A 22,422-nucleotide genomic window follows, 5' to 3' on the forward strand; every position below is an offset into this window, starting at 1 on the left:
AAAACAACAAAGTTCTACCCCCAAACTAACAGTGACCACTAACATTCATTCTTACATAAGCTATAACCCTGGGAGTTATCTGCCCTTTAATTTATCTCATGTATGCGCTTCTCGTTTACTTAGCTGCTGACGTCTTTGTATTTACTTATTTCTTTATTACGGTATTGTAAACACAGTATTGCGTAGCATACACGACACAGGTTTTTCTGCCGAGCGTGGGTTTTTTACTCTCCTCAGCACGACTATCAAGGCTTGACTTGTACACGTACTAACTTGTTTACGACATTCAATACAGAATGTTATACTTATTTGTGCTTTAATCTACTGACAGCGTGTCGCCTTTGTGTGTTGGTGCTGCGAGAGAAGAGAGAAGAGCGGTGTCCAGACAGGAAGTTTTGCCTGAAAGACTAAACTCGGGGCTAATACAGGTCTCGTCTGCCCACGAGAGGCCAACTGTTTCCGGTGGCAAAATAAACAGCTGCTTACACCGAGTTAACTGAGGGGGGAGAGGAGGCTACCAGCAGGACTATTACCCGGTATGTAAACGCAGTACTTTATTATGAACCCATAATATTTGTTCAAACATTATTCCGGGGAGAGTTTTCCGTTCATTTGTCTTGGTAGCATCCACGTTTGTTTTTAACTTGCGTTGATAATTAGCCGCTTTGTTTTAGCTAAGATTAGCGAGTTAGCTTGTTGTTAGCTAGTTATCAGTACCACAGGTATTAGCCGTTACTTTTGACTATTGGTTTTCTTTTATCACACAAAAACAAAGAAGTGCTAACAACGATATATTGTGTCCTCAGGATTAAGGGTCAACGGCACAGATTTTTTTTTTATCTGAAGTAACACGTCCACCTCCACCATGACTACAGCCGTGAGAAGTAAGTAATGCTTTGTTTCCTGTTGTTATATTTGTCATACGGTCGCTGTTAAAGTGAATGAAAACCGCAAGAAGGTGTTGACTAACCACTTCTGTTTGGGCAGACACCAAGAGTTGTTCAGCTTTTCCCTGTACTGCTCGGATACGGTTTAGTATAAAGCTGTAAACATGCTCGATTTAATCAGTTTCAACAAGATAATGAATCTACTCAGATTTTAATGCTTTGCTGCACCACATGTATTTAACTGGGAACACAAAAACATTACTCAATGTACTTTCCATTATGGTACTGGAAAGGGACTTTCTGATTATATGATTATGATCTTGGACATGTTTCGCCGCTCATTCATTCAAGTGTTTTTTTTTTCAGTTTTTAAAAACAAGTAGAAAGTTTAGGTTTTTATCAGGGTCATCTGCGGGTGGGGCCCACCTGAAACTCACATGACTAGACTCAAATGGATCCTGTTATCTGTGAGTTTCATAATTGTCCTCTCTGATTTTGATAAAACTAGTCTTTTAAAACTGAAAATCAGTCATTTAGAGTGGTATGAGCTATTTTGATGAGTAGCAAAACAGCTGCAGGAAACCTAACAAGCTGCGTTAAGTTTGTTTTGTGGGTGGACTGCGTTGATTGTACTTTGGCATCTGCTTGACACAATAAAGCGTTTGACTGTGTGGTTTGTCCCTGGAAAAAAACCTTAATTCAGTGCATGACGTGTGTATCTGTTATATAAGAATGATTATCGTCGACTGAACAGCTCTGGATATGTTTAAGTGTAAACATGGCCTAATGTGTATCCTCAGGTTCAGCCCGGGTGCCTGTACGAGGTGCAGGCGATGGCATGGAAACAGAAAAACCAGCAGCCACCCTGGAGGTTATCACAGACACACGACCTCCGAGTCCATCCGAGGTTCCCCTCTTGAAGATAGCTAGCCCAAAACACAGCCCAAAATCCTCCCATCTCGCCCAGCCTGCCGCCCACCAGCCCCTCGGCGTGCTCCACTTGGGTAAGGTGAGTCGAGAGGCTTGCACAGAAGTGGAAGCTGTGAGAATTGTCATCCCGCGATCTGCTATTAGCCGAAGTAGTCGCACAGGACCTGTCGAGGGGAAAGGGGAGGCTGGGCAGCAGTCTGAGGAGCAAGGCTCTCCTCCACTACCACTGGTGGAGGACTGGAGAGGACAGCTGCAGAAGCTGCTGAACTCTGAACGCAGGCTGCTGCAGGACAAGGAAGGCCTTTCCAATCAGCTCCGCGTGCAGACAGAGGTAAGGCCCTGATGACATGGACATATATGATATGAAGTGATACACAGTCAGGTTATACTGTTTAATATTCAGTGTATATTAAAGGTTTTCATAAGTGTAACAGTGATCTGCAAACAAGTTTTTAAGTTTTACAGGCTATTAATGTTTACTAACTCCGTGTGTCAGGTGAACCGTGAGCTGAAGAAACTGCTGGTGGCTTCGGTGGGCGATGACCTTCAGTACCACTTTGAGCGCATGGCACGAGAGAAGAACCAGCTGATTCTGGAGAACGAGGCTCTGGGCCGGTCTCTGGCACACACCGCCGAGCAGCTGGAGCGAATGAGCATCCAGTGCGACGTTTGGAGGAGCAAGTTCCTGGCCAGCAGGTATAGTAAAAAAGTTATTGGAATCTCATCTAATTAAACAAAACTTTTGTATATTGTAAGATAATTCCACGTAGCTAGAGTAAGATAAATGCATTTAGAACATGATTTATCTACTGGTATCAGTAAGAGGACATGGTTCTCTTCTTTGCGCTGACGCTTGCATCATTGTTGTCTCCTCAGAGTCATGGCAGAGGAACTGACCAATGCCAGAGCAGCTCTGCAGAGACAGACCAGAGAGGCACAAGGAGCAATTCAAGACCTGCTGTTGGAGAGAGAGGAGTTCTCCAGAGACATGATGCTTACCCACAGGTAACACTTAATTAAGTATTTATTGTAACGTCTTACAACTTGAAAATCCTCACGGTCATGGACAGGACACTGCGTTAACTTAAGGTCATCAGGGCTGAATGGGTTCTGCAGCCACTAGTTAACTAATACGCTCTACTTGCATCATTCCTGCATGATCCAGCATTTTAAGAAAATAGTTCTGCTGTTCTGTGTCCACCGTCTGGTGACCATTAAAAACGTGTGATGTGTACTTTACCTACATTTTAATAGCCCATCTATTATAGCACATATATGTTTAACAAATTACAAGTTTATTTTTAGAATAATAAAATTATTTATTTTTATTTCATAAATTTGAACTACTAGACATTTAGGGTTCTGTTTGTTTTTCATTAGGAACATGTGGTTCCTACTTGTAACTAACAGAACTACCTGCAAGGGGGGGCACATGTTAAGGCCGTGTTGTACATGGGTAACAAAGTTACGCCTGTCCATCTGTTCCGTTCAGGGAGAAGTGTGCGCACGTTTGTGATGTGTCACTCGTGATTGCATTGTAATTAGTTAGTTGGAAATTGCACAACGAAGTTCATTTTTCACTGTAACACAGCGGATATTTAAATATTCAGACCAGATTAAATCAATGGCTGTCTGGGGTTGTGGGCAGCAGGTTACAGTTTCACAGCTTTTGTCACAGATACTAAATCATGAGTGACGCAGTGTTGACCTGTCTGCTGTTGTAGGCAACTTCAATGCTCCATTTTAAAAGAACTATTGTGTACAGCTAAAAGGGCCAGATAGACCCCACGATAAGTCTTTGCATTGATTGCCTTTGTGTCTTCAGATCTCTGGAGCAGCTCCTGGTGTCTCTGCAGTGGGGCAGACAGCAGACATACTACCCCAGTGCACAGCCCCTCAGTACTGGAGAGCTGGCAGCAGCCAATCACAAGCTGGCAGATGCCATTAACTCCCACCTCCTGGGGAACACCAGCAGCAGCAGTGTAGTGAAAAGCAGCAGTGCAGCTGTTGAGCAGCTGTGCAGCACACCAGCAGAAAAGATGGCTGAGAAGGTACCAACTCTATATCACTGTACAAATCTTACCCCTCAAGATACTTGTCTAACATTTTTATTAGGTGATTCATAAATGTGTTACTTGTTTTCCTTTGCAGGTACTGAAGATTTTAGATCCAATTTCCTGCTCGGAAGACAAAGCAGAGCCTCCACTCAGTGACTCCACACCCGCAAACTTCCTGAGCAGCAAGAAGAGCATCGGCAGGTTCCACCCTTACACCCGCTATGAGAACATTACCTTTAACTGCTGTGAGCGCTGCACTGGAGACATCCTGGTGCTCTAGAAGGTCCAAGGGAAGCCGGGATGTCCCTGCCTGACACGACAGCAGCCACAGAGCTGATTTCAAATGACTGAGTGTATTCTGAGGAGTATTGATGCTGTATGTTGAGGGTTTCTTCAGTCAACAGCAGAAGTTGGCTGCTCTTGACCCCATTGCTTGTGGTTTGCGTGACTATTAGATTTATACCATTTCAGGGGAAGGTTTTAAACACTATCAACCTGCTGTTTATTTTTGCAGTCTGTGACTTGAAAGGTCAAAATAAGGAAATTAACTCGTTTGTTTTGGAATTGTGATGTGTTAATGATAAAATTGAATGCATTTCAGAGCCATTTAAACCACGGAGGGTGATGTTTATTACTGAGAAGTGGGTTTTTAGCTCGTTGTTGCGCAGCGAACAGACACTTTTACGAGCGTGCGCTCGTTCAAACGTGAACAGCGGCTACTCATAATTTACTGAGCAAAAAAGGCTTTAATGCACAGTGTGAGGTAGAGTTGACTAGTCAGTCTGTTGCAGAATAATGGACTGAATGCACTGTGACTGAAAATAAGGCAGGATGTCTCCACAAGCCTCCACTTCCTCTGTATTATGGTGCTATCACATTTGAGAAAAATGGATGAATATATAAACATTTTGCATACGGCATACTGTAAATGGATTATAATAATATACATTCAGTATTTTGGACGTGGACTTATGGTACTACAATAAATTATTATTGTGCAGTAGTATCATTCAAAGAAAGGCCGAATTATATTTATTTGCATTGAGTTGGGATATATTTTGTTTTTATTTAAAAAAAAAAACAAACATAAGACTGTTACCATGAAATGAATGGTTACGTAACGCATATGCCTTTCTGTGATTCTTTAAAGCTGTATAATGTTTTAGCTTATTTCATGTGTATGACAAGTTTGCTCTTTGCAGTAATGACTGTATCATTTACACTGAATGTACACTAGAAATAGTTTTGTACATCTTTTGTTTTTAATGTACGACTTAAATAAAAACCAAAGCAGTTTGTACGTTGCGAAACCGGCACTGGATTTCAAAGTGGCACGTTACAACATTTTATTCAACAGTTTTTTAAATTTCATTTGAACATACATGTCCTTCCTAACCTTACTCATCATGTCCCCATATCTTTGATTTGCCTGCCCTTTTCCTTCCTTCCATGGTACTCTTAGACGAAGTCCGCACTTTGGTTGCAGCTGGTGTATTTTTTCTGTCGCTGGCCAATCCAGACGTTCTGTCTCTTCTAGTGAACTCCACCTCTTTCTGGGACTTGTAGAAACTCTGGCTTTTAAATGTCTTTACACTTGTCTTCAGCCTGTCCCCATCCTCTTGCGGTCGACCGTTGAACCCCTTACGTATTCTCTTTTTCTGTGCCTGCTTCGGGTGGAAGCCGTCGTGCTTCCTCTGAGGCACGAACTTCAACGCCTCTTCCCAGTTTCCCGTTTCCTTCAGAGTGAGCATGATGCAGATCATCTGGTCCAGAGTCAGATTTTTGGTTCCTATCTCCCAGTGGAGATGCTCATCCAGCGGTAGACGGGCTGTGGCCAAGTTCAGACGCTTGGCGTTAGCCAACGCTAAGCCTGACTGGATCGACCGGTCCACCAGAGCTCCGATGATGTAGACCTTGGAGTGGTCGAAGGTGCGGAGGACGTTAGGGGAGTCGGCCGTGAGGTATACGAGCTGCTCTCGGGGGAACACGTCGATGTGTGGGCGGTCGGTGCCAGTGATAAATATCCGTTCCCAGGTCTCTGCACCGTATTGTTTGAGCAGCTCCTTCATGTAGCCCCCGTCTGGCTGCAGGTTGCAGAAATGGAGGTGGTAGGGGTCGGTAGCACGCCGGTTCCACGCTTCCACATCCTGCAGCTGGGAGACGGTGTTCTCCAACTCCCGCCTGCTCATGTTGGACTCGTAGCTCATGTCAAACACCAGCGGCTGACCGAACAACATGGCCTGAGCGCTCCTCCACGCCAGCAGATTGTCCAGGGTGCGGTTCCAGAACTGGAGCACGAATGTGTTTTTTAACTCCTGCGCTTCCTCAGCATCGCCCTCGCGTTCTCTCTTCTCCTTCATCCAGGCTTCTCGTTCCGCCTTCTTCTGCTGCTGCTTCACCTTGCGAGTCAGTTTGTGGTTCTCCTTCTGAGCCAGGTACTTCAGGTACTTCTTACTGGCGGACTTGGTGGTGAGCTTTGCCAGCGTCTGAAGCTCCTCATCCGTGATCTCCTGCGGTACTTGCTTGCCAGCTTGCTGCCACATCCAGACAAGATCTCGAATTGCCTCCAAGGAAGCGGCCTCACTTAAATCCCCTCTTGGTTCTTTTAGGTTTTCACCATCATCACTTGCTTCAGCTTCACTGCTGACTTGCTTACTCTCAAATGCTGCTTGGGATCTCATCACAGATTTCCATCCGTCCAGGTCCAACGTCTCCTTGTCTTTGGATTCATCTTCTTCTATATGAAGAACATCTTTCCCCGGAGAGGTTCCCGTACTGAAGGGGCGACTGAGGACGGATACTCTGTGATGGCAGGAGCTGTGGACCAGGAGAAAACCGCTCATTTGCCTCTTGGTACCATACGATGCCGAAAAACGACTGCAGTTTCGGAATACATTGCAAGCTTGGGTAGCGAAGAGTCGTAGCATGGCTATAAATCCCTTTAAAGTTGCTTCAAAAGTGAAACTATAAATATAAACCCTCACTACTGGATTGTCTCTGTGCTTCGGAGAAAAAAAGTTTCACGAATCCGCATCTTGACCGATAAAACACTCAAAATTAAACATGTGTCAATGGTCCGGTATATCAACTACCGGGGGAAGGTCACGTTGTTACTTGGTGTCACACTCTAATGTTCCGTAATGAAACGCATCGAGGTGGTACGTGGTATGTTTGTCAAGAAGAAAATAACAACATGTTTTAATGTGTAATAAAGTTCAACTCAATATCCGGAGGCATCAATATACTTATATAATTAATTATGCTAGCTGTGTTTTTCCAATCTTACATAAATATAGTTTCCAGACGGACATTTTATGCTGTCGGACGACAGAAATTACGCAATTTCCTTTTTACTCGTAGCACCAGCGGCGAAGCTAATATTTTAGCCACGAGAATGAGTTTGTTTTTGCCCAAATTAACTTGCAAAAAAGACATAGATGAAGTTATCAAAGGCGTCGCGGAAAAGGTCGTGGTTTTGAGGTTTGGCAGAGACGAAGACTCGGTTTGTCTGCAGATCGATGAAATTGTAAGTTCGTTAACGTCAATATAAATAAACTACCATTTTTGTGCTCATTTGTCATTTCGGTTTTTATCATCATCATTATTATTGTTGTTGTTGTTTTTTTTTGCAGCTGTCAAAAACTGCGCACGACTTGAGCAACATGGCTTCCATCTACATCGTGGACGTGGATAAAGCTCCCATCTACACACGATATTTTGACATCAGTTACATCCCCTCCACTGTTTTCTTCTTCAACGGGCAGCACATGAAAGTGGATTATGGGTGAGCGAATTAATTAATTGACCTATTAAAAAAAAAAGCCCCAAACACCAAGAAACATTCATGTTATTTTCAAAAAGAAAGTTAGAATAAGGTTTAAGGTGTTTGTTGTCATATGCACAATTTAAAAAACAGCAGGTTGTACCTTATTAAAAAGTTCTTACTTTGCAGTTTTCCCTCACTAACAACACTAAATCAATAAAGAAAATAAGGTGTAAGAGAAATCTGAAAGAAAAAAGCTTCTTTGCTCTTTTTGTACATTTGTTCATAGTTCATTCTGCACTGTAATTCTGTTTTCTATTAAAATGTGTGCTTATACTATTTTTTTAACTGGATTTTACTTATATTTTATCTTAATCTTATTTTATTTTATCTTCTTCTTTTTACTTGTTCTCAAGAGTGTTTTTATTTGCTACTAACTACTGTGATCAAGCAATTTCCCAATGATCACTATACAATAAGTAATTGAAACAACCATCCAAAACACAAAACTCTTTAAGGCAACTACTTATATACTTGTTATGTATGTGTTATAATTGAGCAAGTGTCTGATAATTGTTCTTTTTTCAGTTCTCCAGATCACACCAAGTTCGTCGGCAGCTTCAAGACCAAGCAAGATTTCAAGGACCTTATCGAAGTGATCTACAGAGGAGCCATGCGAGGGAAAATGATTGTTCAGAGTCCAATAGATCCGCAAAATATTCCCAAATATGATCTTCTCTACCACGGGATTTAGAGCCAACACTACTACTATTTAAGAGAAATAGCTTTGACTTTCCGCCACTAAGCAACACTGTTTTCAAGGCTGATGTGTTTCAGGGTGAGTGACTTGTAAATGTTTTTTTTATTTTCTTGAGAGAGTGAATTACAGACATTGGCCTTTACTCCCTCTGGTTTTTATTTGTTTGTCCCTTTGCATGCAAATGACATTGAACAATATAAATAACACAAGATGCAAACCTGCAGCAAAAGTGGTTTTGCAAATGATTCATAAGGAAGGACGTGTATAGAATCAGACCTCAGGTATTTAAACACTTGGTCCTTCCTGTTTACACAGAGTATTAACAACCAAACAACTGTAAAGGTATGTTAACCAAGGTTTCACAGTGTTGCGCAGAAGTTTCACAGGTTGTGTGTTTTGCAATTTTGACCGTGGAGTTACACATGTCATATGTTTCGATAGTTATGACTTTTGACTAACAAAGTTTTTTGTTTTCTTATGAAAATGTCTTGTGCCATTTTGATGTTTCCCATGGAAAACAGTTGTAGACAGCAGAGAGATGCTACTTAATTTATCCGGTGAACATGCTTTGCTGTTAATATAATAAAATTTGATCCACAAACTTTCTTAACAGTCTCTGTAAGTTTGGTTTGTTCTGCAGAAGAAGCGAGAAGGTCTGGGTTTAACCCTGCAGGCGTCCTCTTTATGTTGTCTCTATATATAGTCTCTCTCTATATATATCTGTGATTTCTGTGGGTGCTGTGGTTGCCTCCTACAGTAAAAACGTGCTGGTTTAACTGATGTCTCTCAACTGGCTGAGTAGTGAGTTGCCATTCAAGATTCAAGATCACTTTATTGATCCCTGCAGGGAAACAGTTTTGTCCAAGAGTCTCAAAATAACAGAGAACATAAATGTGACCAGACACAGACATTAGGATGCGAGTCAAGGAAAAATAAGATAAAGATGAAACAATCTTAAAAATAGTGTAAGAATGAAGTAGTTTAGTTACAAAAAATGTACTGAAAATATACAGTCCAATCTACAATCACAGACATGAGATATATAGATATTTTTAAAGTGTCTCAAAACCAGACTCAGAATCATTCATACCTATGGCAAATTTAGAATCACCAATCAACCAAACGAGCATTTCTTTAGACAGTGGGAGGAAGTCCTGAGCTGAAATGACACTGACACTCATTCCATGGAGGCGACACTTCCACATTCATGGTATTGAACATGTATGAGGAAGCGGACACGTTGCATACTTCACCGAGCAGCAGATGGACAGGATAGATTACTCCACTGCTTCAGCAACACTAAGAGGAAACTGCAAATCCACTTTTTTCAGTCGCCGCTTCCTTTAAAGGATGATTATTGTAAGACTGTCCTATATTGCAATATTAGTGAGTATGCACTTCTGAGAGGTGTTGAAGTGTATAGCTCGACAGCCTCTTACAAAAATGCTGTGAGTTACATCACCAAACCAGCCGGGCACTTCCTCCTACCACATGGTCAGTTTATGGTTAATTTTAAAAGGAATTGTATGTCATGTAGGCATGTGATTGCAAAGCTCTGACATGTTCAGCTCTGACATGGCATGTTATCAGGTGTTGTAAGAGCCACTGAATTTCAAAACAGCTCGAAGTTGCTGCTTAGGCTCATGGTTTTAGTTTATTTAAAAATGATTATTATGTTTGTCCTCTAACTTGGTTGTGTTCGTTATATGTGCATCAAATATGACTTTGCACGAATGAGACCAGTTTTTAGGGCATGGATATCTGCACTGACTGATACATTACATCTTGAAAGGATTCGGTATGCTCTAGATAGATGGATAGATAGATAGATAGATAGATAGATAGATAGATAGATAGATAGATAGATAGATAGATAGATAGATAGATAGATAGATAGATAGATAGATAGGTTGGTAGATAGGTTGGTTGGTTGGTTGGTTGATTGATTGATTGATTGATTGATTGATCCCCAAAGGGAAATGAGGTTGTCACAGCAGTCCGGTATTTGAGTACAATAAAATACAATACAATAAAATACTGAGGTATGAAAATAAAAGCAAAGGTAAAAACACAGAATAGGACAAGGACACTTAAAAAACACAAGATACATAGGTAGATAAGGTGCAGTGGCAAGATGATGGCAGTAGTACCGATGATATGATGGTAGTGTTATTGTAACTACAGTATATAATAGTAGTATAGTGTATAATATAATAATATAATATATAACAGAGTATATAATAGTAATAAAAGTATGTAGTACTAATAATGGCAGCTGCAGCAGTATGCAATAATAATGATAATAATAATAATAAGAAGAAGAATATACACATAGAAATGTGTCATATGTGCAAGGTGGCCATACATAATTGCAAGCAGCGGTTTGATTGAGTCAGTCTTCAGTTTGTCCAGTGTTTTGTGGAGGGGGTGAGAGGGATTGTCCATGATTGCCAGCAGCTTTGCCAGCATCCTGTCCTCCACCACCTCCTCCAGGGTGACAAGCTTCGAGCCAACAACAGACTCTGCCTTTCTGATGAGTTTGTTCAGTCTGTCGGCGTCCTTTGTCTTGATGCCTGCACCCCAGGACACCACAGCGAAGAAGATGGTGCTCGCCACAACAGACTGATAGAACATCTGCAGCATCTTGTTGCAGACATTGAAGGACCCGATCCTCCTCGGGAAGTAAAGTCGGCTCAGGCCCTTCTTGTAGACGCCCTCTGTGTTGGTGGACCAGTCCAGTTTATTGTCCAGTGAGACCCCCAGGTACTTGTACGCTCCACATCCGTCCCACCGATGCAGACAGGAGAGAGCAGGGGCTTGTTCCTCCTGAAGTCCACCACCATCTCCTTCGTCTTCGTCACATGCAGCTGCAGGTGGTTCTCCCCACACCACTTCACAAAGCGGTCAACCAGGTCCCTGTACCGGACTGAAGTGTTGGGTCTGCCCAGGGAGGAGTAGGCCTTCTGCATCAGGTAGATGATTGCATCATCAACGTCAGCATGGGGCTGATATGCAAACTGCAGGGGGTCATGTGATGGGCGCACCAGCGGTCTGAGGTGTGCCAGGACCGGTTGTTGCTGGGAGAAGCAGTGGAAGCAGTAGAGGGGCCACCAGAGGTGTTGAGGTCGGAGTTGAACCTATTGAGAACAAGTTCAGCTCTTTGGCGCGTTGTTCATCCCCCTCCACTGCTCCCCCACCTCTCCTCTGGAAGCTGATGATCTCTCTCATCCCTCTCCAGACGTCCCTGGTGTTGTTTTCTTCCAGTTTGTGCTGCAGTTTCCTCCTGTAGTTGTCCTTGCTCTCCCTGATGGTGCGTTTGAGCACCCTTGGTACTCTTTTGAGTTCTGCTCAGTCCCCTGATCTAAAGGCCCTCTTCTTCTTGTTGAGAAGGGCCTTCAGGTCGCTGGTTACCCACCGTTTGTTGTTTGGGTAGCAGCGGACCTCTTTAGTCGGGATGGTGTTGTCAATGCAGAACCCAATGTACTCAGAGACACAGTCAGTCATGCCGTCAATGTCCTCACCATGTGGCTCATAAAGAGCGTCCCAGTCTGTGTCCTCCAGCGCTCCACGTAGTGTGTCCATTGCCTCAGGAGACCGTTTCCTCACCGTCCTCACTGCAACTGGGTGCCCGCTGAACCACAGGCTTGTACGATGGTGAGAGCAGGACTAGGTTGTGGTCTGACCTGCCCAGTGGTTGGGAGTGTGGATGACAGAGACACGTGGTTAAAGTCACCTGTGATGATGATGAAGGCCCCAGGTTGTTGAGTTTGTAGTCCAGTTGTTTTGCTGTTCACGAGCACGGCAAGGCCCCCTCCTTTCTTCTTGCCGGTCACGGTGGTGTCTCCGTCGGCTCGAACCGTCTGGAAGCCGGGGATGGCGACGTTGGAGTCCGGTATCTGCTCGTGCAGCCACGTTTCCGTGAAGCACATGATACTGGACTGGTCTGTACTCCCTCTATCATCATTAATAATAATAAGAATCATCATCATAATCAGAATCAGCTTTATTGGCCAAGTATGCACAAACAAGGAATTTGACTCTGGTCACTTTGCTCAGTGGGACAAGGAAATCACTTAAATAAGCATGAAAATAAAAGCGCAAGAAAATAGAAAATTAGACTTTCAGAATAAAATAATAGTAGAAGCAGTACCAGTATTTTCTAATTTTGCATTTACATTACAGTTGTACAATGTGTTTGTTTACAATGGAAATGAGGCAATGTTTATTCCAAGAACGATTACACAGCTGATTTACTGTTGCTTCGTATATTGCAATTGCCATTGCCAATATGGCATATCAGTTTCCGTTTCGTCATTGTATGAAATAAATTAAACTATAAAAATGGTCTGAAATGTGGTCTCGAGTCACGTATTAAATACAATACGTGTGCGTGCCATGCTGTAGATTTGTTTAAATTTATTTTTTATTTTATTATGAAAACCGGTTTTTCGGAAGCGCTTCTTCCTTCCTCGGCCGGAAATGACGCGGATATGGCGGCGACCTTGCAAAGCGTGGAGTCCGTAACAATTTAATCAGAAAAACACGTACAGTGCAGATATATGGACCACATAAAGTAATAGTTTCGTGTTTATAGTTCGTATTTCAACGTTAGCGTCATGAATTACCTCCTTAAAGCGGTTGTCGGCGGATTGAACGGTGTCTGTGGAGCCCATGGTCACCAACAAGGTAATGGAGGTTAACGTTGTGTATATCAGGGACGTCAAAATCATTTTAGTTTTTGCGGGGTCAGACCAGTAACATAACAGCATAAAAAAATTGTACTAAAACAAAATTTCCATTTGTTTCTCTTACTAAAACAGTGCACAAATTAGGGATAGCAGTTATTTTCATTGATAAATTGCAGTCGTATAGATGTAACTTTTGCAAATTCATGCTGTGCTTTTGTCCCGAGCAGCACTAAATGATATTTCAGTTTACTGCTTTTTTTTTTTTTTTTTTTTTGCCAAGCATCATGCAAAGATGTGTCTCATTTTCCTCTCCGTAGGTTCTTTGCACAGCTGTTTGAAAATTATCACCGCAGGGATGAAGACATATGTAATCCCTCCAGACTACAGTGGTAATGATCTATCTCCTCCTGTTTTATTTCTTGTATATTATTTGTAAGTGATGATATTGAATGTATGAATGTGCACAGCAGACGCAAAGACGTGGATAAACACATTCTAAGGAGTTCTATCTTAATGTTTGGTCCATATTTTACTTCATGATTCCCTTCTCGTTTTATTTATTTATTTACATTTACCTCCATAGATGTGGTGCTGCCGGAAAAACCCAAGTTGAAGTTTATGAACAAGGCGCCTAACTTTAAAAACCCCAAGAAAATGTTCAGGAGACTTCGGGATATCCAAGGCCCAACTAAGGGAGGACAGAACTTCACTACCGGACAATATGGTATTGTGGTGAGTGCATTTATTTTCTGCAGACTCTGTTCTTTAGAAATATCAGCAGTATTGCAGTTTAAAAGCATTAAATTCACTTCCCTCTTTCTTTATTTCTGTGATGGTCAGGCTTTCGGTGGGGGATACCTCCATTTTGGTCACATAGAGATGATGCGTCTTACCATCAATCGTAAAATGGATGCCAGGACGACCTTTGCCAAGTGGCGCTTTAATCCTCCGAATAAGCCCATCACACGGAAAAGCCTGGGCCACCGCATGGGTGGGGGCAAAGGAGCCATCGACCATTATGTGACGCCAATTCGTAGCGGCCGTTTGATTGTGGAGGTGGGCGGAAAGGTGGAGCTGGCGGAGGTGGAGAGCATTTTGACTGAAGTGGCAAAGAAGCTGCCCTTCCCTGCCAAGGTGACAATGCAGATTATGTACACAATGTTAACAATGAGAATTTACCCACTGTGGTATGAATAAAGTCTTATCTTATCTTAGTCACTTCCTGCTTATACTGTGTAAGTTTAACAACCCGATAAACTGACGGACGATTATAGTGTATGTGTACAATGAATAGTAAGTAGGAAAAGGGCTGATCTCCTAAAACTCTGATCTCAGCAAAATATTGCTTAATTATTTGAAAACGTATTTGGTCTCAAATAAATTGACTTTTTTAATGAACAGTTTCTCTGTATTATATTAATATTTATGTATTTTTTTTTTACTTTATTTCAGGTTGTGAGCCGAGAGAGCTTGGCAGCCATGAGACAGGAGCAGGCGGAAAGGGAGCAGAACAACCAGAATCCTTGGACCTTTAAACGTATAGCGCAGGGCAACATGCTGGGTATCAGAAGAGTGCTCAGCCCCTTAGACCTGCGCCACCAAGGACGCTTCACGGGCAAATTCTACTTCCCAGACAGGGTGTGAAGAAATGAAAGGACAATAACTCTCAGTCATATTTGTGCATCTTCCTCCTTCTTCTTCTTCTTATTCTTCTTTTTTTTAATTGGTTAAGTTGACATTTTGTGAAAGAGATTTGTTTTGTCTCGTCTCTGCTTATAAAAAATATATGCTGTATATCAGTTTTGCTTGAGGCTCAAGTTATTAAAGCATATATGAAGCATTTGTAGTGAATGTAATGGAGAACAATGCGTCTGGATTCAAGGTGTAAAAAGTGCAGTTGGACACATGATAAAGGATGGTGAATCCCTGGTAAAAATGTAAATGTGTATACAGAGAACAAAGGGCAAAGACAAAATGTCACAATGTGGTTCAGGTTATTTATAATGGATTTTGATGCTGTCTGAAATAATGTCCACACTGCATTGTACTGATGTTCCGAGGACTTTCCCTCGACTCTGCTGTAGTCAGAAACTAGTGTCACTGTTTTAATGACTAATGTTTCAAATATAAGCAACTCAGGCATTTTTTTTTCTGTTTTTACAGAAAGTCAAACAGACACGATATATTATAAGAATACATGTGAAAAATAAACCACTACTAGCATGACTACTACGCCCAAAATGGCTTTCATCGCCAGGTGGTTTAAAAGCCCTGTGCCTGGTCTCACAGGTAGCGTTCACTTGCAACTTTTTATCACACTGAACTTTATGTTCCATTTTACTGAAGTTACTATTTATTTTTTTTGGTACGACTCGGAATAAATAAATCCAGCTAGAGTTATAAATTATTTTTTTTGTAATAGTGTTTCATTTCTCTGCCTGACAAGTCACGCTCAGGGTAAAAAAAAAATAAACCCATTCTTTTTACAGCGCATGCGCGTTGTTAAGGAAACGGTTCGAAATCAGCAGCGCGAAAACAGGTCGGTTTTCTGAAAGTAAAAACACGTTTAGTTTTCGATTTTAGACACTTAAATGTGAACCATACCGTCGTGTCAACTTTAAATAATTAGTTTATGTCTGGACTTTAATTACTTGAAAAGCTTTCGTTCGTTGTTACTCGCGTCTTATTCGTTCATTGTTGCTAGCTAGCAAAAATGAAACCTGTGCGAGGTTCTGACCGGGCACCATCAAAAGCACCCAAATCAAAACACAAGAAGAAGACAGAGGAGAAACCTGGGGCAACAACTACACAGGTAAAAATAAAATACCGGTCTATAAGTAAGTTATCCCCTCAGGTTAACTTGCTGCTAACTCGAATAATGTTCTAACTTCAGGACCAGGAGTCCAATGGCAAGAAGATCATGCAACGTAAATCAGCACAGAAGAGGAAAGGTTAGGACAAGCTTTTACTTTGGTGTTAAATCTTACAGGGATACGTATAAAGCAAACCACACCATTATGTTTTCCTTAATTGACTCTTTCCCTGATAGCTGAGGGAGATTCGTCTTCACTCCTCAACAAAGTCAAAGTTCAGGACAACTGGAAGCCGATGTCAAGGTCCTCCATCATTGCTCTGGAGAACATATTGGACTTATCAATACTGTGAGTTTTTTTTTTTTTTACTAATAATGTTAACAAACCTGGATGGGACAGTTTCAGTTAGTGAATAATGGTGAAAATGTCTTTGTTCACAGCGCAACTCTTCCTTTGAGGCAAACGAATAAGAAAGAGAGCCAGGAACACCTGAACATAATGAAGAAAAGGTGAGCTACGAGTCAGGAGTTTAAAAATGTAAATAATTTACATTGACCTAATGTCAGATAAGTTACACATTTACTAACCCCTCCCTTTACACATTTAATGATTAGGAGTCATGTTAGCTGTGATTTGCTGCACTGCAAGTAGTTTTATTGTCTGTAACAGGTAACAAGTGGAAAAATAATCTGAATCACAATTAGAAAAAACTTTATTTATTCCCTACGGGCAATAAGGAGGGCAAATAGTGGCACATTAAAAGGGAGAAGAGAAGAAATACACAAAGGCGGGTGGGTAAAAGCAGCAGATTGTGCAACCTTTGGTTGCTGTGGAGGTAATAAGGCAGAAGAATTCATGTAAGAGTCGAGATGTGTAGTAATATGAATATAAAAAAATGTAAAAGTAAATTCAGTGCAGCAATAAATAATCTGTAGTGTGATGTAAATTAAAAGCAGCAATTAAAAAAAAGCAAATATATTACAGCAGAATGAGCAGAAAATTTGACAATGACATTAATACTGCACAATGAAGACATTGTAGCATTGCACAATGTGTCGATCTTATTGTAACCACAGACAGCGGAACCAGCGACCAGATGGCAGCCAGCCACTCAAAAAGCTGGAAACAAGTTTTCATACTGGTTTGCAATGGTAACACTCACACTAAGTCTGGGGCCTGTTTGAACACACACGTCCGTCCATTAAACAAACCTCCCTAGAACCTGCCTAACAGAAACTTTAGCTATTCCATCTTCAGGAGTGTGTTGGGCTCGAGGCGACTTTAAAGGCAACAATCAGCCAACAACCTCCCGCCAGGGATCAAAATTCCCACCCAGGTTTTACTCCCAAACTCAGAAAATAAAAAAACAACAAATGAGTGCCCGACGTAAAAGAGTAGAAGCAGCATTAGCTGCACAGTCCCCTGCCTGGGTAAGGAAGCAGTTTAAACTGCAAAGGCAAAACACAAACTTGGGTGCAATACCAACTGTTATTTAAAGCACAACAACCTGGGTGACCAACAAGCAGAACAGCAACTCCTCTTTATGAAGTCACCCCTAACTAAAAGCAACTCACAATGAGTGGAACTGAAATCAGAAACAAACTAAACTGGTCTCAACAAAATCCAAAGTAATAAAACGCGTACACAAAGCCAGCGGCCATAACACACGCACATCCAAAAAGTGTTATCCACAGGGTGCTGGATCATGAAAGGTGCCGCTGCACAAGCTCCCATTTAGACTTTTATTGTTTTGTTGAATTATGTAATGTAATACCTGAGTCATTTCCTGTAGGGTTTAGTCTGATCAGGTCTCAGTCTGTTGTAACAAAAACAGATAAGTGTTGCACGTATTAGTTTGATATGTCCAGGCAACTATAACTCCATAGCTTTGACTTTGATTGTGATTTGATTTAGCTGGTTTTTATGTTGCGTATCACTTTTTGTGGTTTCAGTTCCACAGAAGTAACGAATTTCCATGAATTCTCTTGCTATCGCTCATTTTTTGCCACACGTTTCTGTGGTTTATTCTGTCTCGTTTTTTGTTCCCTCTCTCAGCTCTGGCAAGCAAATAATTTCTAAATCACATAAAGTGAATTCCTACTGGTGCACGACTGTCACCACAGACATCACATTTAGAACTCTGGTTATACCATGAAGTTTATTTATGTAGATAAACCTGGCACTGGTTTTCTTAATAAGTACAGTGTGACCTTTGCTGGGCAAGAGCTTTAATGTAATTGACATTCACGTGCCTCTGAGACTCAGTGGGGTTTGTTCAGACCTTGCATTAAGATCTCATAGTAAGCTGAAAGCTACAAGGACAAAATCAAACATTTAAGAGGCTCTCATATACTAATGAACAAACATCACAGTGTTTTTTCTTTTTTTAGGCAATCATTTGTTACCTGTTGTTTTTAAAACTCACAGTAGCACCACATCCGGTGGATTTAATGGATGCAAATTGTATTTTTAATTTTTTTTGTTTGTGGGTGACACAAACCATCAAGCAGAACAACAACTCCTCTTTAAAGATACCGGACGAGCCCCCAATTTTGTTACGTCCCCAGAAGGAATCCAGGGGATGCGGGTAGTAACAAAATGAAAATCACCCGGGCAAAAGGAAGAGAAGCAAACTTATTTTAAAGGAACTTGAAGCGAGAAGCTGGTCACAAAACTAAAAGCAATTCACAACGTGAGGAACAGAAAACAGAAACAAACTAAACTGGTCTCAACAAAAACTGAAGAAACAAAGTATCACACTGGAGAGAGAACACAAAACACACACACAAAGCCATTAAATCACTGAGTACAGGTGACCTTTAATGCAACGTTTACATGCTAAGTCTACCTGGTGATGTTGAGATTAGGGTGTGGGAGGTTGAGCATGTGTCATTTTGATTCCAGTGAAATCTGATAAACGAGCATGAAACATTTTTCTTTTTTTTTTCTCTTTTTTTTTTTTTTAGCTTCCTTGCTCAATGCGAACAGCTCAGAGTCCCAGTGCAGAAACTCAAAGATTTAGAGCATTCATCTCGCCGACACCAGGAAGAGACCAAGAAGTCAGTGCTTGCAAAGAAGACTCTCACTAAATTGGAGGTGAGAAACACTGTGGTTTGTCACCTGCATGTCTCTAGGACGATAAACTATCTCACATCCCGCTGCGATTCTCTTCATTCTGCCTGCTGTGGCCGAGCTGTAATCACACTTTATGGTGCTTTTCACGCCTCACCAAGACGACTCAGTTCAGTTGGGAAATTTAGTTTTTTTGTTTTTCTTTTCGTTTCTGCGGTTCTGCTTTCACATTGTAATTTCTGAAGCACATCAAACTTTCAGCAGCAACGTCATTGGTTAAATGGGGCGCTCGTTGATTGGACGATGTAACGGGAGAAATCCCTCTCTCTCAACCTGAAAAAAACAAACAAACGTTCGGTCTAAAGAAAGTCGACTGTCAGCAGCTCTGAATACAAACGGCAAACATGGAGCGGCATCACGCACCGACCAGTAACTGATAAGTAACGTTACCATTATAACAAATCCATTTTTCCACAAGGAGTTTATTCTTTTAAATGTGCAAATGCAAGCACAAAACGGTGCTTCATAAAATACAAGTGGAGGCTTTTTGAAAGTGGACGTTAGCCATTAGCAAGCTGTGTTCTAGCTTCAATACAATAACTGTCAGTTGCATTCACGCTGCCAGAGTTCACACCTGCTCAAACCAAGTAGACTATCGGAGGACTCTGGTCCGTTTAAAGCAGACCAAACAGCTCTGGTGTAAAAGTGACCTTAGAGTTCTGCTGAACGCAGAGATATTTATACCTGTGCGCTCGTAGCTCTGGCTCGCTTTCATCAATGGCGACTGGATACAAGTCATACAAATGTTTCCAGACTTCCTTAGTTAACCTTACATGACACTTTATTAATCCAAAACCAATCAACTTGAAAATTGCAAAGATGGAGAAGCAGCCGGAAATACTAACGCAGAACTAACTAACCAACTACCACTCAGACCAGTCACAGCTCTTGCAACGTGTTGTTACATTTCTGGGAAGGTGCACGTCAGCTATGGCGCTAGTCTCTGCGTAGGTGTCTGCATCGTCGCCGTAGCTTCTGTGTCAGCTTAAATTCAGAAGTACAAACTGCCTATAAAACAGAGGCAAAGCTCACCCAAAATGCTAAGCAGCCTGCCTGGCAGTTTTTATAGAATAAAATAACACTTTTATAATGTCAAAACTAAGCAGATCTACAAGTAATGAAAATAATCTAAAACGCATGGTAAGTTAATTAATTCCGTGATGTGTTTTTTATGTATTCAGGAAGGTTTGAAGACTGTGGGCCGTGATCTGGAGAGGACAGAGGAGCAGAATGTGTCCTTACAGCATTCATGCAGTATCCTGAGAGACCAGGTAGAGGAGGAGGTGGACCGAGCTGAAAAGGTGCAATATTTGTTCTTTTTGTATCGTTCCCACTCACGGAATAATTTAATTTCTTTTTTTTTTATTTTCTTTTTGTGGGTGACACAAAGACAAAGAAAAAAAAGAATCTCGGTACATATCCAAGGAACTTGGACTCAAGAGTGAAGTAACATGATCCTTGTGATAATACAAAAAATGGCCTTGACTCAAGAATTTTATCTCGAAGTTTCTCGAAAATGTTTCATAATACGATTAGAGGATCATTTTTTAATATTTGAAAGCGCCTTCAGTGTCTTCTTTACATGATGGACAGAAGTATTCTGACATTTGATGGACTGGTTGATGGAGGCATACAAGCGCGATTGTTCTTCGTGATTATTGTAGTTTTTAACTTTTAACTCCTCAGCTTCCACTTCTACATAGACATTTCATTTATGCCGACATTGCAGTTTAAGTGACCCAAAACCATGTTTGGACCATTGGCACACGAAGAAAGTTTCCACCACATTTTTCACGCACAGTTATCAGACATGTGTATGCGTGTGTCATGCTGTTTTTGTTGAACAGAATGGTGAAATGTGGCTGAAATGTAGTTCTTGTGCAGGATCTGACACAATACAGTCTTGAGAAAATGTGTCTGAGCCAGAAAATAAAGGAAATGTTAACAGCATAGTTGATACCAGAGCAAAGATAGATTAGCAGGGTGTTCATTTACCTCAACTCTTTGATGATGTGATAAAAAACTAAAATAATTTTCATGCAGAACCTTTCTTCCTGTCTTCAAATAGATGTTACTAACAACAGAACAAGCAGTTCTCAGCCTTCCACCTCTCCCAGCACGAGAAGATGAAACAACATTAGAGGTGATGCTGCACAAAGGACATCTTCACGACACCTGCATTATCTGACCATTTTGCACCATTATTCAAAGAATTCATCAGTTTGGTTTCCGTTGTGTTTTTATGAATAAAAAATTGTCAGTAGGAACTTCCTCTCTGTAACAGGAAATGTAACAGGAACGTCTAGGCATGTTCCCTGTGGTGAAACGTCTTTTAACATTGTGTAATCCTGTGTTGCGAACACCCAGACAGAACATGACAATTTCAAATAAAAAAAGCTTTGCCTTGTAGTTCATAGCTCGCAGCCCATCAGCTCCCATGACACAGAACCAGAGTATTTTGCAGATGACTACCATGATACTCATATATTTATTAACCTGCTTCTCGCTTTCCTCAGGCCCGGTTGAGTGAGATGATACCAGATGGTGTCGCTGAGGCCACTGCCCGGAAACTGGGAAAAATCCTGCAGCAACCAGAGGCCGACCGGGATGACCAGGTGCTGCTTCTCCAGGCACAAAAACACGCTGCTCGGCTCTTCAGCCCTGGCTCCATATACAACCGTGGTGCACTTAGTTCAGCGGGAACGTAGACAAATCTCTCAAAGTAACCAAATGTCAAAAAATTTGCACGTTATCCACGTGTTATCTTGTATCATCTACTATTGTGCAGATAGCATTCATTTGCAAAATTAGTTGCTCCCCCATCTGTGGTTGCTTTTGCGGTTTCTTATAAATCTATGCAGATTGTGCACCTGGCAGTTGTTATGTGCAACTTTATTTATGAGTGAATCCTTTGATAGAAGGAAAATTTAGATGCCAGGATAATAAAATCTGTTGATATTGCATATAAACAACTTTATTTTGCTTGCTTTACACAAGTATAAGCTGAAGGCAAATATATGTCTTGAACACGTCCAATCAGGCACTATAATCCAATGTGTTAGATGATGTGTGATACAGGATACTTTTATGAAAGACAGGTCACGCTTTGGAAAAGAATAGAGAAGCTGCGTGTGTATAAAGTCAAGTCCAGTCCTGAGATTCACAATGAGATAAGAGTTCTACAACATATTTACTACTACTTAGGTGCGATATTGTGTATGTTTATCTTTGCATAAATTCAGAAGTTTGGACTGCCGCCTAGTTAGTTGGAACAGGGCCACGAAGTGCACCATCCTGAATGAATCCATGCAACAGAGGTTGATATGAAGCCAGGAAACTGACAATAAAATGACGCCTTGTCATGTTTGGTTTATGATTTACCATGCCAAGTG

General features: G+C 41.4%; 5 protein-coding genes across 5 annotated transcripts; 4 read left to right on the forward strand and 1 right to left on the reverse strand.

Moving 5' to 3' along the window:
• The first annotated feature begins 452 nt into the window (after positions 1–452).
• On the forward strand, positions 453–5,190 carry blzf1 (basic leucine zipper nuclear factor 1). Its single transcript, XM_047580573.1, has 7 exons — positions 453–536; positions 807–884; positions 1,688–2,148; positions 2,314–2,513; positions 2,694–2,822; positions 3,643–3,868; positions 3,969–5,190. Exons 2-7 carry the CDS (start codon positions 866–868, stop codon positions 4,152–4,154), a joined length of 1,221 nt encoding a protein of 406 aa, XP_047436529.1. The 5' UTR covers positions 453–536; positions 807–865; the 3' UTR covers positions 4,155–5,190.
• Positions 5,115–6,994, reverse strand: trmt10c (tRNA methyltransferase 10C, mitochondrial RNase P subunit). The gene has a single exon (XM_047580572.1). The coding sequence runs from the start codon at positions 6,799–6,801 to the stop codon at positions 5,272–5,274; it is 1,530 nt and encodes a 509-aa protein (XP_047436528.1). The 5' UTR covers positions 6,802–6,994; the 3' UTR covers positions 5,115–5,271.
• Positions 6,995–7,198: 204 nt separating this feature from the next.
• txnl4b (thioredoxin-like 4B) lies at positions 7,199–9,003 on the forward strand. Its single transcript, XM_047580574.1, has 3 exons — positions 7,199–7,400; positions 7,507–7,658; positions 8,226–9,003. The coding sequence occupies exons 1-3, from the start codon at positions 7,269–7,271 to the stop codon at positions 8,389–8,391; spliced, it is 450 nt and encodes a 149-aa protein (XP_047436530.1). The 5' UTR covers positions 7,199–7,268; the 3' UTR covers positions 8,392–9,003.
• A 3,851-nt stretch (positions 9,004–12,854) lies between these two features.
• Positions 12,855–14,925, forward strand: mrpl16 (mitochondrial ribosomal protein L16). Its single transcript, XM_047580511.1, has 5 exons — positions 12,855–13,083; positions 13,403–13,474; positions 13,669–13,817; positions 13,926–14,219; positions 14,538–14,925. The coding sequence occupies exons 1-5, from the start codon at positions 13,014–13,016 to the stop codon at positions 14,727–14,729; spliced, it is 777 nt and encodes a 258-aa protein (XP_047436467.1). The 5' UTR covers positions 12,855–13,013; the 3' UTR covers positions 14,730–14,925.
• Positions 14,926–15,592: 667 nt separating this feature from the next.
• LOC125004911 (centromere protein Q) lies at positions 15,593–22,415 on the forward strand. Its single transcript, XM_047579739.1, has 8 exons — positions 15,593–15,897; positions 15,979–16,036; positions 16,135–16,246; positions 16,339–16,407; positions 18,865–18,994; positions 20,212–20,331; positions 21,099–21,173; positions 21,547–22,415. The coding sequence occupies exons 1-8, from the start codon at positions 15,799–15,801 to the stop codon at positions 21,736–21,738; spliced, it is 855 nt and encodes a 284-aa protein (XP_047435695.1). The 5' UTR covers positions 15,593–15,798; the 3' UTR covers positions 21,739–22,415.
• The last annotated feature ends 7 nt before the right edge of the window (positions 22,416–22,422 follow it).

The sequence above is a fragment of the Mugil cephalus genome, chromosome 3, assembly GCF_022458985.1.
Source record: "Mugil cephalus isolate CIBA_MC_2020 chromosome 3, CIBA_Mcephalus_1.1, whole genome shotgun sequence".
Lineage (NCBI taxonomy): Eukaryota > Metazoa > Chordata > Actinopteri > Mugiliformes > Mugilidae > Mugil > Mugil cephalus.

What these genes read in the sequence shown, in the direction of transcription:
- LOC125004911 (XM_047579739.1), top strand. Translation starts at nt 15,799, where the DNA reads ATGAAACCTGTGCGAGGTTCTGACCGGGCACCATCAAAAGCACCCAAA. An exon ending in CTGGGGCAACAACTACACAG is followed by an intron (nt 15,898 to 15,978) that starts GTAAAAATAAAA and finishes TTCTAACTTCAG; the next exon opens with GACCAGGAGTCCAATGGCAA. An exon ending in ATATTGGACTTATCAATACT is followed by an intron (nt 16,247 to 16,338) that starts GTGAGTTTTTTT and finishes CTTTGTTCACAG; the next exon opens with CGCAACTCTTCCTTTGAGGC.
- txnl4b (XM_047580574.1), top strand. Translation starts at nt 7,269, where the DNA reads ATGAGTTTGTTTTTGCCCAAATTAACTTGCAAAAAAGACATAGATGAA. An exon ending in GTCTGCAGATCGATGAAATT is followed by an intron (nt 7,401 to 7,506) that starts GTAAGTTCGTTA and finishes TTTTTTTTGCAG; the next exon opens with CTGTCAAAAACTGCGCACGA. An exon ending in CACATGAAAGTGGATTATGG is followed by an intron (nt 7,659 to 8,225) that starts GTGAGCGAATTA and finishes TTCTTTTTTCAG; the next exon opens with TTCTCCAGATCACACCAAGT.
- trmt10c (XM_047580572.1), bottom strand. Translation starts at nt 6,801, where the DNA reads ATGCTACGACTCTTCGCTACCCAAGCTTGCAATGTATTCCGAAACTGC.
- blzf1 (XM_047580573.1), top strand. An exon ending in AGCTCCGCGTGCAGACAGAG is followed by an intron (nt 2,149 to 2,313) that starts GTAAGGCCCTGA and finishes TCCGTGTGTCAG; the next exon opens with GTGAACCGTGAGCTGAAGAA. An exon ending in CAGAAAAGATGGCTGAGAAG is followed by an intron (nt 3,869 to 3,968) that starts GTACCAACTCTA and finishes TTTCCTTTGCAG; the next exon opens with GTACTGAAGATTTTAGATCC.
- mrpl16 (XM_047580511.1), top strand. Translation starts at nt 13,014, where the DNA reads ATGAATTACCTCCTTAAAGCGGTTGTCGGCGGATTGAACGGTGTCTGT. An exon ending in AATCCCTCCAGACTACAGTG is followed by an intron (nt 13,475 to 13,668) that starts GTAATGATCTAT and finishes TTACCTCCATAG; the next exon opens with ATGTGGTGCTGCCGGAAAAA. An exon ending in AGCTGCCCTTCCCTGCCAAG is followed by an intron (nt 14,220 to 14,537) that starts GTGACAATGCAG and finishes ACTTTATTTCAG; the next exon opens with GTTGTGAGCCGAGAGAGCTT.